Source organism: Aulostomus chinensis, chromosome 10 (genome assembly GCF_037954235.1).
Source record: "Aulostomus chinensis isolate RoL2024-O1b breed Wild chromosome 10, RoL_Achi_v1.0, whole genome shotgun sequence".
Taxonomy (NCBI): Eukaryota; Metazoa; Chordata; class Actinopteri; order Syngnathiformes; family Aulostomidae; genus Aulostomus; species Aulostomus chinensis.
Window position 1 is genome coordinate 17,703,972 of NC_141329.1, and position 13,779 is coordinate 17,717,750.

The 13,779-nt window shown below is 41.2% G+C and overlaps 1 protein-coding gene across 2 annotated transcripts in view; it reads right to left on the reverse strand.

Annotated features, from left to right (window-relative positions):
• Nucleotides 1-13,779, reverse strand: part of rsrc1 (arginine/serine-rich coiled-coil 1) — a 119,342-nt gene that overhangs the window by 17,089 nt on the left and 88,474 nt on the right. For both annotated transcript variants that reach the window (XM_086216210.1, XM_086216211.1), the window contains exon 7: nt 5,643-5,714. In XM_086216210.1, coding sequence (XP_086072336.1) covers nt 5,643-5,714 — 72 coding nt within the window. The remainder of the gene's footprint in view (nt 1-5,642; nt 5,715-13,779) is intronic.

Sequence of the window (13,779 nt, forward strand, 5' to 3'; positions counted from 1 at the left end):
TGTCCATGTTGCATGCCAGGGTTTTTTGGCTATGGCGTGCGGAGCTGAGCGTAGAAAGAAAGAGAAGAGTTTGGGCTTCAGTGGGCCAAGGCGAAGAAAAAAGGTCTTTGCGTGATAATTAAATCTTCTCACACTGATTTTCTGCCAAATTTATTTCCCCGGGGACCATAACTCTGATTCAGTGCTTACCAGCCTCGCATAACTAATCATTTCAATGTGGGGGGAACCACATACCTGAATGAACAGGGAGGAGAGAGAAGAAAATAGAGCGAGATGGCTAGCCTGAACCTGTGGCACTATTCATCTCTATATCAATCATTATTCAGGCAAGACAAAAATCAGAAAGAAAGAGTGGAAAATTCTTCTGTATGTTTCTGTGTATTTGTTTAAACAGACCTTTAAATTGAAGGTGTAATTGATTGTCAGTGTGCTTTCTCTTACAATATTTCTGCAGCGCAATATGGGCCAAAAACGTCCTTTAATTCCTGGAACAAATAGAACCCATGAAGCCAATAAAGTGTCGGTTCAATATTCCTCTGACTGTTCCTGGCATGATTGTGTTGAACATAATAACACAACAAATAAGGCTATTTATCTGAAGTAACGACAGGAGATGAGGCTAACTCCAGCAATCAATAATGAATCAATACAAACCAGATTTTCTTACATCAAAATCACTGAGACAGATCCTCCTTCAGCAAAGGGTGCACAAGAGAAATACAGTGCCTCCCTCAAGTCCTCGGGTAGATCATATCGCCATTGCAGAAAAAAACAGTTAAAAAAGTATATCTTCCATTAGCGAGGATGCTGGGAATTATAATTATAGCGTAGTATAATTCAAACACTCTCCTTATTGAATCCCCATGTTTTAGTTAATATGATGAGATCATGGACACAAGATCACTTGTGTTTACCAGTGGTTGAATTTCACCGCTTGTCCTTCAAGTGGCAGCCTGAGCGCCGGCGATGCTGTGCAGCGAGGTAGCGTGGCATGCCACGCAATGGCCCCGGTAATTAAAACATTTAAAGCAGAGCCAGCTCCCCTGTGCTCCCAGGGTGTGATATGGGGGTCACGCGCCTGTAGATTCTAATTTGCGCACCATTTGTATTCATGACAGGCACGTGCTAAATATTTAACAGCAGCCCGGCAGGAGTTTTGTATTGTTAGGCTTTCCAGGTCAAATAATTTGATTTCAAGGCAGATTACATTAAGCGTCAATGTCCAAGCCACCACTCTCACTTGCCTCTCATTTCCTGTCTTTTATTACAGCCGAGATAGGCCAGAACTGAAGGGATATGGCTTTGGATCATACAAGAGCTTGTTATCCGTGGATTAGTTATTATTTTCAATTAGAAAAGGGATCACATCATTTATTATCAACGCACACACCCACACCACTATTGGATGCAGACACTTGCAGGCAGAGCGGAAATTTTCGCTGACTGACAAATTGTTTACCAGGGCTTGTAATCACGACTAACGACAAAGATTATTCCAAACAAATGAGGTTGTATGCACCTGCACCCATAATATTTCTCTTATATAAATAAATTAATTTGTGCATTCACTGTTTTTACTCTGCATTTGAACAAGTGAGGCTAGAAATCAAATCCAGACTTTCTAGCTGATGCCTGTGGTGATTGACAACAGAGCTAGTTACACAGTGATGAGGCGTTAATGGATGCTAGGTCGAGGAAGTGGGGGGTGGGGGGGTGGTGGAGTGGGCTGTAGGGGGCCTGCAGCTGAATATTTAATGGTCATATAATTCCTGAACAGAGACACACACAGACAGGTACACACCCAACCCGTGACCTGTCCTACACACTTTGTAATTAGGGAAACAGTCCTTTCGTTTAACTGTCAAAAGAGCAAACCGTAGGTATATATTCCCCTAATGATATAGGTTAAAGAGCTATTATACGTCTCATTAAAATATATGATCTCCCAATCTGGTGGTGGTTTGAGGTAATGGTTATAGAGCAGCATTGGAGCTGAAATATCATCCTTAAACTGGTTTCCAGTCCATATCTACATAATTCTGTAAGAGTGCCTAGACACAGGACCCAGATATTAAAGCTGACAGTGTTGAGAGAATATGTTTACTGTCAGTTAACGGAGTGAACTGGGGTTACCAAGTGCTTGTCACCAGTTTCCATCATGACTAACATTTGACATTTGGAATCCTTCTCAAGAGCACTAGCAGACAGTAAGTAGACTAAGAGAAGCACGAGAAGTTAACAAAACCTAACGGGTGAATCTCTATGCACTTTTGTCGTGGAGACTGCAGACATTCTTCCAGGTTTTCTTGCTAGAAGTGTGTGGAAAAAATAGAGAGTTTGAAAAAAAAAAAAACTGCATTGCAGAACCAATCAAAAGTCTTTAAGGTAGCACTTTGGTGATATGCAGCATTCGTGTACCTGTAAACACTGCCCTATCAGCAACAAAGGCATAGTAAGATGGTCCGGATTCAATCAGCAGAGAAAACTATCCATTTAAAATTTTTTAAAAAGCTCTCTCTATGTGACAGATTGATTTACCATGTATTCACTTGGTTTCACTGCAGAGGGCAAGTGGGGGTAAGCAAAAATGTAAACGGTGTGGGTTTGTTCGTAGCTGTTCTCCATGTCTCAACGACTCTGGCACTCAGAAATACTTGGACTTTGGAAGGCAGATTTTTAATGTCTGGTATCACAAGACTAGCTGATGACAAACTTTCAACACTTTACTGAGAAGAGGAAGGTGCGGTAATTTCTCATATAATGAATTATTTCTCATTTCACATTCTCATCATCGAACTTCGTCATTCCTAAATTATATTTACCTGAATAATAATCATTGTTTTTCAATGACATTTTTGATTAAGGACTAAGGAGTGGAAAATAAATCTGAAGCTCTATTTTTGATAGAATCAGCCTGCTGAACTAGACTCCTCAAATCCCAGCTAACCCCAAATGCCCCCCTTTATACTACACAGACAAGAACTGTATCGTGCTGCCCTACATGTGTTACTTGCCCTATTAGTACACTATTATTACATTATTAAGACTTGTGTGTAAAAATGCACTGACTATTTTTATCTGCTGATTGAAAACCCTTTAATAAGAGAATAACACCAGCTTCAATGTGACAATTTGATGTTTTTCTTCATTCTGAATGAATGCAGACTGAATGTTTCAGGGTTGTATATTGTTCTGGTCAGATATAAAAAGCATTTTAAATGCAAATACATCACAAAGAGCTTTTGCAAATGATATAGCGCTCCCACACATGGTGTTCTCGCTATTTGTTGCCTTCATTAGAGGCAGCTGACAGAGACACACTGAGCTGCACTGATAGTCGATCTTATAATAGCTGGACAAGTGTGTTAGCTATAAGCCTCCTGGGCAAACAAACAGTATCTCTTCACTACAAGGCATGAAACTACCAAAAGAATCATCCTCCCAGCTCATTTTCACATCCTTTCATATCACATGTTTTCTTTTTCAACCACTATAGCATCATCTGGCTGCCCTTAACCAGAGAGCCAAACATTTCTTTTAAGTGGAGACTACTTTGTTAACTGATGACCACAGGGCCAGTTATTGATCCTCTCCTTTCCCTCTCTCTCTATAAACCCTGATGATAAAAATCCCTTTCTCCTTGCAGGGCTATGTGGTATGCAGCCACAGTTCGCACAGCTTGCATATCACAGCATTCACATGAATCAGATCTCGGTGGTTTCGATTAGTGCTATGCTAACGCGAACACATTGCCAGTCTAGGATGTGAATCTATTTACGAACGAGGAGTGTAGGTGGTAGTGTTCTTCACTTCTCCCCTCCACTCTCTTTTAAGGTTTTCTCATTTGAGTTGACTTAACAGTTCAAGTATAAACTTTCTACATGTGTTGACCTCTAAGAGACCCTGCGGGAAATAAAGAGACCCCCAGTGATCTGCTGTTTAGCAGCAGCAGCAGCAGTGGCCCACCTCCTCCATCCTACTTGTGCTGGGAGGAAGGGCAGAAGAGGATGGAGCTGGCTGACTCTACTTGTTATGTTTGTGTGTGTTTACGACAGTGTCACTGCCTTCACATCTGAGGTGAGGGCAAATCACCAGGGCCACCCTGTTGAACCTCCATGATCTCACTTCACGAGTCCCTGTGATGGATTAATAATTATCTTAATCTGTTGCTGCTGTGAAGGATGAAGAAGCTTTGAGCACATGAAGGAAGAGTCAACTGTCTCCAAAAAGAGGCAAAATTGCAATGTGAACTTTACTTAAAGGAGCTTTTGACTGGGAGCATTCTTCTGTTGCCCCAAGCAAGGTACTTAGTCACCATTTTGGCAACGCTTCCACACAAAGAAAAGAGAAGCAGGAGAAAAGAAAGAGTGAGAGAGACAGGAAACGGGGCGGGGGGGGGGGATTGACTGGGACAACGAGATGTAGGAATAATGGGAAATATGTGAGACAGAAAGTAGGAGAGAGAACAGAGATGAGGGAGCACCAAGAAAAAAATAATACTAATGTGAGAATAGCATAGAGGCTGGGAAATAAAGCAAATGAAACATATAAAACAGGGTGCAATTGAGAGAAATGGAGCACAAATTCTTAGCTAACCAAAGCAAGAATGCAAGGCTAATTAATTTCTGATGGCTGGACTTTCATTTGGCTGAAAGGTCAGATAACTTTAAAGGTCACAGTGCCATTCCTACTCAATAAAAATACAACAAAAAAAATACACAAAAGCAACAGAACAAATGATTCTATGACAAGACTGAGCATACACACACACACGCACGCACGCACACACACACACACACACACACACACACACACACACACACACACACACACACACAGAGTATTGTAGATGACAGCACATTTGATATTCTAATTTATATGGTGCTCCAGTCAGAACAAGCACCAGGGTCATTATTCTAGCTAAGGACTTTTATTACTTCTAGCATATCCTCTGGAAATTACTCTTGACTTCATTCAAATGTGAATCAAGATAATTTTGTGCATATGTGTTTGTGTTTATGTGCATGTTTTACACTGAAAATAGTGGGGAGGTTTCAGGTTGGCAGGATAAATTTACTGCCTGCAATGCTAAGCACATTTCTGCTTTGCACATCTACTATGCATCTTTATGTAAATTAGGGCTGTCTTAATAAAAACTAAGGCTTGTAATCAGCATCTCTGAGTTAATGTTGCAAAGTACAGCTGAAATGTGAAGGAATGATAGTTAATAAGTCAAGAATGCTTGCATAAACGTTTAGTCTGTAGATACGTTGAGTGTGCAAAATGACATGTTGTGAAGTGATTTATTTTCGAGCTAATTCAAGAAAACAATGCAAAAAGACAGTTGCAACAGATGCTGATGACAACTGAGAAAACAATTAAGTATTTTGTGTTACCAATCTTTAAATGTAATATCAATGGATGCACAAACAAACTATAAAAGTAATTTAACTTGCACGGTTTAGTTTCAAATGCAGGCCTATCTTTAAATGTCATTCTTAGGAAATATTTTACATTTTTTGCTTTGAGTACTGTTTATATAACTGGTCTCTCTCTCTCTCTCTCTCACACACACACACACACACACACACACACACACACACACACATTGAAACCCACACACACTAACACCGACAATCTACCTTCATCCAGCTTCTTTCGGGCCTCTTCTTCTTGCCTGGCTACTTTGGCCTTCAGGACCTCGTCTGTCTTTGCTAAAAAGAATAAATAAATAAAAAGACCAACAGCAGAATTAGGATTAAAACAGAATGTGAGCAGCCATGAAAAACAATAACATTTTAAAGAATACACATAAAAGTTGTAAAAAAAATAAGCATGTAGTTAGAAACAAACTCATCACCGGTTAAAAAAAGAGAGAATTACCAGAGAACACAGAAGTGGGTCAACACGAGGCATGAATCAACAAAAATAAGATTTACACCTTCTTTGCTTTTCCTCACAAGGCAACCCCATTTTCTGCTTTTCCTTCACACTCTGTTTAAAGTCAAAGATGGCGCATCTTCCTAAGAGGTGTCTATCAATTCGGCATAATGAAAAGCTTAAGAGAAAGTGAGGCAGCGGGAGTAAACACTCGTCAGGGCATTTTAAGCATCTCTCATCATGAGCTGTGTTGTCTCAACTCCCTATTCCACCACCTTTTCCCCCGAATAATCAAGATGTTAAGCCACATTAAAAAATATAATGCTGTGTATGGCAGGACTATCAATACTGCCTCTAAATTAATTACATTTGCGTTGCGGCGCATCATTTATTTTGCAGCGTTAAGGCCTCGGTGGAGCCATTCGCCTTTATTGCTATCTCACTGGTTGATGAGTGAGCTATGTAAAATTGAGTCTCCAATATCATTACACTTAATGAGTTTAAACTTTGAGGGGGAAAAAAAGAGGATGGGAGAAAACCAGAAGAAGAGAGCAGGGGGAGGAGGTGAAGGAAAGAATGAGAGCACTGCACTGTTTTGGGTAAGTTAATATAATTTAAGAGTAGGTGTGTTTGTGAGCGCATACAAATTGGCTGTGTTAGGGCACAGCTGTGGGTGTCCGAATATGGTTTAGTGCACCACTCGAGATGCCTGCGTATGCATGTGTTTGCATCTGATTGCAACAAAGAGTAGCTGATTTGCTGTAATAAAGAAGTAGCCGTATTGCTGGCAAGCGAGCATGTTACATAAAAATATAACACACAAGCATGTGCATGTGTGTGTGTTTGGATGCAGGAGGCCAGGGGTTGTGTTAGTCTCTCTGTGACTGCGCTGCTGTTTTTGTTCAGTAATTGGCGTAGACAAAGAACCCGTCACACTGCTGTTACGGCTGGTTAAGTCTGGAGGTTCCGCATCTTTACTAACAATGACTCTACATGGATGATTGAACCCTCTTCCACCTCCCTCAGCTGATGTATGTGTGTGTGTGTGTGTGTGTGTGTGTGTGTGTGTACATGTGTGCACGCAAGGGGGGCAACAGTAATCTATTTAATTTTTTTTTTTAAAAGCAAACACAGTCATTATTGACGAAGTTAAAGTGTGGATGTATACAGATGTGTGCCAAAAGCAAGCCGTGGACTGCACCATCATGCATCTGCAACTGCATTCAAGAATTTTTTTTGGTTTGTATGCACAAATGTACTTCTGTGAGAACAGCTGTGTGTGTGTGTGTGTGTGTGTGTGTGTGTGTGTGTGTGTGTGTGTGTGTGTGTGTGTGTGTGTGTGAACTCGTCTCGGTGCTCTTCAGCTCCCTCTTTGCTCGGGGCTACTGAGAGGCAGGTAGGAGACAGAGCAGTATCGGCGGTGTGATGAAGCGGGAGGGATACGCAAGAGAAAGAGAAGGGGAAAAAAGGAAAGCGAGCTAGGCAGATAAGATAGGAGCCATGTAGGAAAAAGGAAGAACTGACAGCTAGGGGAAACAGACAAACAAGCAGAAGTAAGAGAAAAGGCCTTGCCTGTGTGCACACAAACATGCGCACACAAACAGGAGTGATTTGATGCCTCTTTTTGTAAGCATGTTTATCCTCCACCTCTATCTCTTCATCCATCCCCCAAAAGGTTCTCTTATCCTCTTGCTCTCTCTTCTCTCCTTCTGTTTTGCCCTCTCCCACCCCTCCCCATTTTACGCTTTCTCTTCCTTCTCTTGCTCATCTCTCCAGTACACTGTGCCTGGGGGCGATAGCAGCAAATCAAACTGTTTATCCATCTCTCATCAGTGCTCTGCCTCACAGGGCTCCTGCCCCCTCAAAACAATGAAAGTAGGCCTGAGCGCTGAGCTCAGGATACAATTTAATTACATCAATAAGGAGTTTTGTTTTAAAAGAAAGATATAAACTACAAAAAATAGATTAAAGAAACATACTATGGTGCACTGTCATGCAACTGCCTATTAACAACACAGTTTTAGACAGAATGTAGAAATAGAAGTGTGCGTGTGTGTATGTGTGTGTGTGTGTGTGTGTGTGTGTGTGCTTGTGCATAAGGAGGACCGTTAGTGGAAATACATTTCCTGGCAACTTAGTGGCTGCAGTTCATTGTAGGATCATTTTGTGATGGACTTTTATTAAAGCAGGTAATAAACGGCCGAGTGTTGAGGAGAGGAGAGCCCTTTCACTTCATTTAGATTTCGTTCAGTCTTGGCTGCAGGGGCGGAGGGAAAGAGGAGGGATGGCAGTGGTAAGGGGCGGAGAGCATCAGCGAAATGGCATTGTGATTATGAGTGTAATTGCAGCTCAGGGGCCCAGGGGCCGTGTAGCTGTGATGGCACTAGAAGATGTTTTATGCACAGCCGTAGAGAGGAAGAAAGTGAGAAAAAGAGAAGGAGTGGGAGAGAGGCAAACTGCCAGGATGCTTGAATACCCCCCCCCCCCGAATCTTGTGTTCTGTCTTTTTCTCCTCTTTTCTCTTTCTCATTTCTTCCCATTCTCCACCAAACATCCTCCTTCACTCTGCTATTCTCTTCTCCTGTCCTCTTCCCTTGGCAGCTTTAGCTGGGTCTCGTTAGAGGGGAAATGTAATAATGCTCCCACCAGGTGGAATCGGGCCCGCTCCATTATCAGCCGGGAGATGGATGGGCCGTGTAGGGCCGGCGGGGGCCATGCGCACACACAATTTAGATTCAATAAACTGGCAAAGCAAGACCCCCAATCTGATTTATCTCTTACACGCTGCCAATGCTTGCTGCTACGATGTTGATTCCCTATTACCACACAGAGAAGGACTATTCATTGGATGTAAGGCATGGCAGTCAGAGAGGCTTGTCGGGCCCTTGGGACGGCAGCAAAACAGATACAGCAGAGGGTTAATACGTTTACACACAGATAAGCAATTAAATCTGAGGCTGAGGTGAGTTATAGAGTTATTAAGGAGGGATTGGGGGAGAAAGGAGGGATGGGAGATGGGGGGAAAAAAGGAGAGGGATGTTATTCAACAACAAGAGTGTGACTGCTTGGGCCTTGGGCTGGCTACAGTAAGTATTAGAAGTAAGAAAGGCCATCATATTATGGAGCTTGAGAGGTGAGAGAATATAAGAGCAGCAGTCTGCCCACGTTGTTCAAGAAACTCAATATAACACTTACAAACTAGCAAGCTGAAGACCGAGGTCAGCGCAATATTTATCCACTTAGGCAGTGCATGTTGGAGCGAGAGTGTACGCATGCCAGTGTGTGTAAACATGTTAAATGTAAGTGTGTATGTGTTGGCGTAACAGATATTCAACAGATACCTGACTGTGACCATGGAGAGCGCAGTGTGTGAGAGCCGCAGGGATGTTAGTGGTGTGTGTCACTCAGTCTAGCCTGCCAATCAAAGGGAATCTGAATGTCAGCAGGAGTGGAGACGCGATAAATCAGCCACACACTGACGACAAACAGAATATTAGAGGCAGCGCAGCGCCATTGGAAAAATGTCCCTTCCAATCAGCTGAGCACTTTACAGTGAAACTCGGCAGGCAGGCCTCCAACCGGCGCTGAAGGCCAGTCAGACAGGGACAAATAAATAAATAAATGACAGGTAGAGAGACAGGTAGACAGACAGACGACAAGTGGGCACACAGGAAAATAAAACTGGTGAACAGCCCTGACACCTTGAAAGACAAAACAAAGAAGCCAAAGAACACAATGAGGTATAAAAATGATGGATGGATGGAACATAAATAAACTCGTTACATCTTATTTTGTTTACATTTAACTACTGAAAGGGTGAAAACAAGTAAATCTGCTATTTCTGAGTGTATTAGTTATGATAAAGAAATTAATGGGATATGTTGTCCTCATCCCAGAGCTCTGGTACATCAGGACATCAGAGAGACGTTCATCCAGGTATGACTCGCAAAGCAAAAACACATCAGAAATATGTTCAACTAATTTGACTAGTGCTTGACTGCTTTTAGAACTGACCAATATTCTCAGTGTGAGCCACATAATATCAAACTTTTTTTTATGTATATTTAAGTTCTGTGTATAAGGTTATCAAACAAGTAATATCACAATTGCAACTGTTTCTTGAATAAATTAGTCAAATAAATTAATCAGTGAAATGAAATGAATATCATTGTCTGGGGTATGCATCAGGTGATAAGATAATAATGTGCACACCACAAACAAAGAATATTGCAATGTGACTGTTGGTCAGCCCAATTCGGGCCAGATGTTCTGGTGTGCTGCCGCTTCACCCCTGAGAGGGAAAGTCCGTTGCAGACTGACTTTTTTCAGTCTTGGTGAGAACATGTGCCAGATGGATTTGAAAAGTACTGACATGTCTTCATAGTGTAGGATGCCTGAAATAAATCAAATCAATCAATCAATCAATCAAAAAAAATGTGTTAATAAAACAAATTAGAGATTTGTGTTGGTTCCACATACAATGCTGCTATAATTTCAATGGTTTTAATCCTTAGATGTGGGCAGTTCCCAAGATTTTCTTAATAGTTTCTTAGATAATGGATCAAATATGAATCATCCAAGTATGCAATTAATGGGTTTCATTTAGTAAGCTTACATGCAGTCCATTTCAAGAGAAAAAGTGATATCAAGATGTTGATAGGTTACAAGAATGAACAGCATCTGCAGCAACCACTAGGTGGCAGAGTGCACAGCCAACATGAGTGGGAGGCTGAAGCCAGGCCTTGATCAGATGTGTGTGTGGGTGTGTGTTTGTTTACATGCTGGTGCCCGTGTGTTTGTACAGGATGCTCTATCAAAACCAACTCATCTAGACCTTGTAGCTGTAAAATATCATTTGTCATGGGATATATCACACATGTGCCTGTATCCTGATTGGATGGGCAGACATAGGGAGATATAACATGAAGTAATTTAAATATTTAGAAGCAGAAGCCATAACACCTTTCCTGAGCAATACTAAATTACAAGCTGTATGACAGACAGACTTTTGCACTGGCTGTGAATTGCAACTCAAAAAGAAAATATCAGATTAAAGTACTGCAAAGGAATCAGGGTTCTTCAGCCTAAATCAGGATTGTCCGATTGTGTCTGGAAATCATACAGAGTAAATTAATTCAGGTAGAAAACACAGCACTGAACACCAATGAGCTTTATCGCAGTTTGCCCCTGCATCTGTCATCAGTCTGATTTCACGACACCCATGAAATATTTACAAACTAAACAATTAGGGAGAGATATCTTACAAAATCAATCAATTATTCATTGGCAGTTGTCTGAAAAGCTTTTTTTTTTTCTTTCACAGCTATATTCTGATGGGGGGGGGGGGGCAGCAATTAGGGCTGGGGCAACTGTGCTGTTATGGATGCTTCCAAGAGGAATGATTGCCTTAATGAAGGAGACAGATTCAAGTTACTACGACGTCATCTATGCTGACGCTGCATTGTTGCAGAAAATATCCTGATCTCTCTACACCATCCTGCTGCACGTGAACTCACGGAGACAACGTAGAGCATTCATCTGAACCTATGAAGAAGTTACACTTTCCTGGCTGTCACCAACTCAAAAGCCATGCTTATGCAACATTTTGTTTTATTAATTATTTAAGAGCCTTTAAACTCTAGACACCTGGCCTCCATGTTTGTATTTTCCTTTGCAGTGATCCTGCTGAGATTGCATCTGTCAAACTCAAAGAGGTGAGGAATTAAGAAGAGATTTATCTAAAGGAAAAACAGGAGGCACTTCTGTTCAGAGTTCATCTTCTACTTTAACTACAAAAAAGGACTCATACAATTCAAATTCGTATTGTATGTACAAAAGATCACAGTATTTAAGGGCCAACATACGGTAGAGTGAACGTATATGTGTACAAGCAGGCTCCTCATTTCTGTACATGCAAACATTTTTGTCTAAACCAGTGGTCAAAGAGGTTTTTCTTGATCCTCTTCCAACTGCAAAACTACTTTTCTTCTTTTTCATTCTCACCAGAAAGACACGCTAACATTTTTATGGATTCCATGGATATCTGTAGATATTTTCATGTTCACTAAAATAAAATAAAAAGATGATTATTTCAAAATGGAATCCTCTCTTTTTCTTTCTCTCTGTTACAGTTAAAACACCATTATCATCCTTACAAGTACTATCATTTCAAGTGTTTGTCCACTAAAGACAAAATTTAATGTGAAAGTATGTGAAAGTATAACCCTAATGTTACCTAAATTTGGATAACTATATTTTCTAGTGATCCTAAGTAAAACACAAAACTAATAACTGTCAAATTTTACTGACTAAAGACTGTTTGGTCAAGTACTTGATCAAGAGGACTCAGCTTAATTACATTTAGTGTTAAATTGTTCGCTGTGTAAAGCAATTAATTCAGGCAGCTCCCTTTGAATTTGTCTGTTTTGGTTTAAGAGTTGGGCTCTAAAGACCACATCAGTTGGAAATGAGTGATTAATGAGGAAGAAGAGAACGGCCCACAAACCTCAGCCCCACACACATTTAACCCCCCCTGCACCACAACACTGAGGTCTGACTTTTATTTCCTTTGGGCGAAACCTTGTACTGGAGGTCTGGGGTTGTGAACATTCGGGCTATGCAAGTAAGTGAGGTCTTTGGGGTGCATGTGGGTGGCTCAGGCCCAATACCTTCACCTGCCCTTTAGACTGAAGGTATATCCCATGACGCTGTAGCTGTGGTAGTGCGCAAAGAGAGATGCGGGCCCAAGACCCAGGGCCACAGAGGAGAAGAGTATAAGATGTGGGGAGTAGCAGAGGCCTCCGGCGGTCAGACAGATCAAGGAGGGAGGTTACTCTGAGGACCGCACAGTGCCATGGGCTGCACGCACACACTCACACACAAACACACGGGTGTCCACATACAGAGTCAGCGCACCTTGCACGCACACAAATGCATAACACACAAGCCTGAAGGGAAAAGTTCATAACAAAGCCTCTCTAATATAACCACTAGGTCAAACTGAGTTCAATCTTGAAACCTCAGAATGGGAAAATCATACGTAAATTGCAAATGTGTTTGCCTTTTAGGGCTTAAAGGAGATATTAAAACATCACATTTATATTATCATTGTGAGTGTGTGAGTAAAATGATGGGTTTTTTTAACCCTGGAATGGTGTTAACTTTTTCATTCTATTGTAAGAACTTTACTGAGGGTGGATAAGTATATATCAGGTCTTGAGGGGGCATTCAGACCAAATACATAATGCAGGGATCACACAGTAAAATATTAAGCATCCTGGGGCCTCTGAATGACATCTCAACCTCAACCTCGTCATGTCTCCACATGCTACTGTCTCTATCTTACACATCTGTCATTTCTTGTATCCCCTCTCGTCTCAACATTTCTGCTTACTTTTATCTCTTTAAACCATTCTCCTTCCAAACGTTTGTTCTTTTTTTTTCTTCCTTTTGAAGGGATTAGAGTGCTAGGCATTGGAAAAAGATCTCCTCGAAAAACAAATTCACATGCAGAATGACGTAAATAGGTACGACACACATTTAGCCAGTCGTGCCAAGCCACTGTTTATGTATGTAAACATAAATTTGTGTAGAATCTCATTTTATATATCACATTACTGAAAATATTCACAGAGTGTAGTTCCATTGGTCTGTGAGAAACCTCAAAAAAAAAAAATTTATTTTGAGTTCAATAAAGAAATTCCAAAACCTTTTCAGAATAAACAGCATTTCCTTACCTTTTTGACCAAAAACAACAGGCTGACAGGAACTAAAGACAGGAGAAGTGGAACAACAGAGGAACAGAAGGTCACACTTGTACCCTTCAACTGGCGTTTTCTACATCACATCAATTGCTACCAAATCTGAGATCTCTCTGCCAGCTGTTCCTCTACTGTGATG